Genomic DNA, 5,487 nt, shown 5'->3' with positions numbered 1-5,487 from the left:
AGTCATGTAATTAATAGCCTGACCATAAAGTAAAGATTTAATTAAGATGAACGGATCAAGAATCGTTCAGGCTCGTAATAGGATCGTAATGTTAGGAGCGCATCGCTCACGTGCACTTCACTGTGACCCCTGTGTTTTTCTTTCTTTCAGCATTGACTCTAGAAACTGGATGACCTACTGTTAGAGTAATTTGTCGAAACCCTCGGGCATCGGACACGACACATCTCGGTGTTAAATGTATTTGTCTTGTCACTCGGCGACGTGGGTCTCACCAATCTCGCCACGCTCGCGCAGCAAGAACACGACGCGCATTCGTCGCGTGGAGGGAGCTCATGCTGCTCGGGCATCCTGATGGAATAACACCTGATCTTCGACAGGATGAGGGTGCGTTACAGTCGTTCATCGAGGAGGACGTAGGCTACACCAAACAAGTTTTCTTTCTAGTTTATTTAAGTGAATCGTTCTTTACGGACACGATGTTTCAAAGAGCAAATTGTGCAACATTTTTCGGATAAATGCAGCTTTAAGCTCAAAAGAAGCTCTTCGGTATTGTCTAACAGGTGAGGATAAGGTGTTTTTCTTAATTATCATAGAGGATATAATAGCTGTTTTGTGTATTTACTCCTGTAATATGAGTTTTGTCCCTTTGTTTGACTAACAGAACTGCAGGAACCGGTTATTGCTCACTGGAATCTAAAACGTCCTCTTATGACATAAGGACTCATACATGATCACACTCAAATATATAAGGGAACGCTAAAAAACAATGTGCAGAGTGATTAGATGAACTTATCTGAACAGTTTTGATGGAATCACTGATATTATGATATCAACCGGCATGACAGTAATCCTGAACTGAATGACTTTTTTGGCACTTTCCAAACTGGAACGCAGGACAAATCTTTTGTGTAATGGAGCATGAACTGGAAATGTTAACTTTGGTATGAAAATGTCTTAATTAGAACACACGGTCAACATTACCTGAAGTGTGACAGGTCTTACGGACTCTAAGATGAAGTGCTCGAACAGTTCACGTCTAGTTCTCACGATGCGGTGATCTTTAATGCACATCATTATGGCAGTGATGGATCTGAACTTGACAACTGTAATTGACAGCGGTTTCATGGAAAGTGACCAGTCCAGGCGGGTTCTGACAGGTTGCTTTCTTTCCATTCTAATCCTCTCCACCCTACTCGGGAACACACTGGTTTGTGCAGCTGTCACAAAATTCCGCCACCTGCGCTCTAAAGTCACAAACTTTTTTGTCATCTCACTGGCGGTGTCAGACCTGCTGGTGGCCATCCTGGTCATGCCCTGGAAGGCTGTGACAGAGGTAGCCGGCTTCTGGCCCTTTGGTGCTTTCTGTGACATTTGGATCGCTTTCGATATCATGTGCTCCACAGCTTCCATCCTGAACCTCTGCGTTATCAGCGTGGACCGATACTGGGCCATTTCCAGCCCGTTCCGCTACGAGAGGAAGATGACTCCCAGGGTGGCCTTTGTGATGATCAGCATTACTTGGACCCTGTCTGTGCTCATCTCCTTCATCCCAGTGCAGCTCAAATGGCACAATGCTCAGCCAGTGAGCTTCCCAGAGGTCAACGCTTCTCACAGGGCTCTGCTGACGGAGAACTGTGACTCCAGCCTCAACCGAACATATGCCATTTCCTCCTCGCTCATCAGCTTCTACATTCCAGTCGCCATCATGATTGTAACGTACACTCAGATTTACAGAATCGCCCAGAAGCAGATCCGACGGATCTCCGCTTTGGAGAGAGCTGCGGAGAACGCCAAGATCCGCCATGACAGCATGGGCGGCAGCTCCAACGTGGAGTCCGAAAGCTCCTTCAAACTGTCCTTCAAAAGGGAGACGAAAGTCTTAAAGACCTTGTCCGTTATAATGGGGGTTTTTGTGTGCTGCTGGTTGCCGTTCTTCATCCTGAACTGCATCGTGCCATTTTGTAAGAGCACTTCGACTGGTCTCCCCTGTATCAGTCCAACAACATTTGATGTTTTTGTCTGGTTCGGATGGGCCAATTCTTCTCTCAACCCCATCATATACGCCTTCAATGCCGACTTTCGCCGAGCTTTTGCCATCCTTTTGGGGTGCCAGAGACTCTGTCCAGGAACCACTAGCATGGAGACACCGAGCCTGAACAAGAACTGAAAAGCAACGCTCAACGTGTGAGCCCATGTCACATCAATGCTTTGCCAAGGAAGGCAAAAAAAAAGGGGGGGAAATGGATTTGGGATTAAGACTCTGGGAAGAGAGCCCTCCTGCTGTGCTGGAGAGCAGAGAAAGCAGTCGCCACGTCCCTTAAGCAGGGCTAATCTCTATAAAAAGCTATTCTTCACCAAAGAATGACGCGAGGGTGGTCTGTGTGTTCCCGGTGTCTATTTTAGACAGTATACTCAACAGATTATCGAATCCACAAGTGACTTGCCAGAAATTAGAGAAGCAATGTTTTATCAAAAGAAATATAGATGTTTCTTTGAATGTTTCTTTTCATTTGAAAGAAACTGTACAGTAATAATATGTGTGAAGCTGGGCAAAACTGCAATTCACTGGAACAAATGTTGTGTGTTTACTGCAAATGAGTGGAGAATATGGTCTCAATGTATATCATTCCATTAATATATCTGAAGTATCACTGAATAAATGACCATTTCAGGCATTTGCAATAAAATTCAGTGTAATCTGAATCTAATACATCACTGCTTGATAAATATCTGTCTCATCCTCTCCACTCTCATTACATTTCCTTTACATCTGCCTTATTCATGAGACTTTTTTTCCAAAACAAGAGGGCAGATGGTCAATCATGAGATGGCCATCCCATTATTGCCATAATGAACATGTATATTGTTCTGTGGTACTTGTTTTCTGATTCATTATTAAACTGTGAAAGCTAAACACTACGACTAGCAGAACAGATGGCCATAAAATAAAAATGCAGATGTGGCAGTGTGCTCAGTTACGGTCATCCAGTAATAGATACGTTATTGTTGAGATTGTAATTATTTTCTGAAAGCGTATGGGGCCTTCAGGCCCAGTACAAAATAACACTGGATTGTTACTATGTCTGTGGATGTGATGCAATGTGCCATGTGATAATGTAGAAAATGAAACGTCGAGAATCTCAGAACGTCTGTGGCAAACTGAATGTAATTAATTGTGATGAGTCCAACTATGTGGTCAATTTTATAGTATTTTTGTGGCAGAGATATTTTCATGCTTTCACAACACATAATTTGGTATTTCACAGTACTGCATTTGTCGTTGTGGTGTTTAGGGAAAGACACTGATTCAGTCCTTTAGCATTACAATGTTGAAGTAGAATAAAATTATGGGGTAACACTATAATTTAACACGTCATTAATAAATAACTACACAGGAACAAATGAGTAACGCACTATTGACATTCTAGTAAATACTAACAAAAAACTCTGATTAACGAATTAGTAAGTAATAGTGCTCAGTCAAATGTGGTACTTCACTATTAGTTAAATTAATAACTATTTTTTTCATACCTCCCAGAGGACTAAGAACTATACAGGTTCATAATTGGCATGAATAATGCATAATGTATTATTAATTCTAAAGTGAAAGTCACTAGTAATGACTCAAGTGCTACTACATTCTTCAGAACGAAATTACTAATTGCTAATAATTTGAGCATGATAACTCTCTAGTAATGACTGAAATCATTGTAAGCTTTTGATGTTTTTGTACAGTATTGGATAGTAATGACTCATCCTTCTGAAGGAATTAATTATTTGGATCAGTGTTCTAAAGTGAAAAGCACGATAACTTCCTAATGACCGAAGTCATTAGTAACACTTGAGTCATAACTAGTAGGTTACCATGACCTTCATTTTAGAATGAATTATATTATGTATTATTTACATTGATTATGAACCTGTATAACAGTTCTTAGTAGTCCTCTAGGAGGTATGAAAAAAGTAGTTATTGATTAACTAATGAGCTACCACTAATAGTGAGTGCTATTACTTACTAATTAATCAGAGATTCTTTCTAGTTAGTGTTAATAGTGTGTTACTCATTTGTTCCTGTGTAATTATTCATTAATGATGGAACAGTATTCTAAAGTGTTACCAATTATGGTACTGACTGATGAGAAAGTACATACTGTATGTAAAGCAACCATTAGGACTCATGGTGTTTAAGATCATTTCATTGGCTTTTGGTAAATTAAAGTGTTCGTTCTTTCTTTGCGAGCATTGTGTTTGTTAACCTCCTCAAAACATGATCAACTTTACGTCTAGAAAATTCTTGAAATTACATCTCTGGATTCTCAATTCCTCAGCACTCACGCTCTTATTTTTCACTTGATGAAACTTGAATCGAAAGCAACAACAGACGGCAGGAACCGTAGCTCTCAACCTCTTAAACTTTCATTGGTTACCGTCATGTGCTTTTTGACACTGTGCAAAGCTGGCATAAATAGAGATAATAAGCTCAGCCTTGGCCCAGAGGAACTGGGGAGTCAAATTGTTTTTGTTTGCCAGCCTCCGTGAATGTGTAAGAGTCAAGCTTTCACAGCAGGGCCCTCAAAGCTGACATTCCCACTCAGCCTCAAATACAACACTCTCATATTAGACACAATAGGAAGCATATTGGATGAGTTATTAAACAGTAGATGCTGTGCTTTAGATCCAGAAACAGCAGTGAGTGAGTCATCACTGCCGTACTACTTTGTGTTTGGACTACGTCAGCTGACAGGAAACAGCGGGGCCACTGTGCAATTATGTGTAATGAAGAGCATTAATATTGTATAGTATACAATAGACATAGGAGTGTATATTCAATTTACCAGGCCCCTATAAATAAAGTCACACAGTGATGTAAAACTATTAAAGCAACCTTTGTTTCTCTCGTACAACTATAAAAAGTGGTAACCTTAAAGAACTATTTACTTTGAACCCTTACATTTAGTTTGGTCAGCGTAACCTATGTATTTAGGTTGATTCAGGAATGTTAATATTGCTTAATATGAACAAGCTCAATTATTTTAAAATAGATGTCACCATGAAGCTCATTCATTCGTTTATGTTGATTTAGTAATAATACAATAACAAATAAAACTAGATGTACCGCATCGCGGTACAAAATATGACCGCCGCTCAGGCCTGCACTGGCTTTCCACAAAAATAAATGATGTGGAGTAATTTGGCTGTATTGCGTGTTTATGTATATACCTAAAAAAAGTAATAGTATGTGCATGTCTGTCTGTGTGTGTGTGTGTGTGTGTGTGTATGTGTGTGTCTGTGTGTGTGTGTGTGTGTGTGTGTGTGTCTGTGCGTGTATGTATGTGTGCGTACATGTGTGCGCGTGTGTGTTTGTGTGTGTGTGTCTGTGCATGTGGATTTGTATGTGTGTGTATGGGTGTGTGTCTGTGCGTGTGGATGTCAGTGTGTGTGCATGCTTGCGTTTGTTTGTATTCCTGCATGTGTGTGTGTGACAGT

General features: G+C 40.5%; 1 protein-coding gene across 1 annotated transcript; it reads left to right on the top strand.

Annotated features, from left to right (window-relative positions):
* Window positions 1-1,075: 1,075 nt before the first annotated feature.
* drd1a (dopamine receptor D1a) lies at window positions 1,076-2,167 on the top strand (the record flags this gene model as incomplete). Its single annotated transcript, XM_081382494.1, has 1 exon — window positions 1,076-2,167. The coding sequence occupies one exon, from the start codon at window positions 1,076-1,078 to the stop codon at window positions 2,165-2,167; it is 1,092 nt and encodes a 363-aa protein (XP_081238620.1).
* Window positions 2,168-5,487: the final 3,320 nt, after the last annotated feature.

Source organism: Scardinius erythrophthalmus (assembly GCF_964197995.2).
Source record: "Scardinius erythrophthalmus genome assembly, chromosome: 13".
NCBI classification, from domain to species: domain Eukaryota; kingdom Metazoa; phylum Chordata; class Actinopteri; order Cypriniformes; family Leuciscidae; genus Scardinius; species Scardinius erythrophthalmus.
The sequence above is the reverse complement of the archived record's forward strand: the minus strand, read 5'-3'. Positions and strand labels throughout refer to the sequence as shown.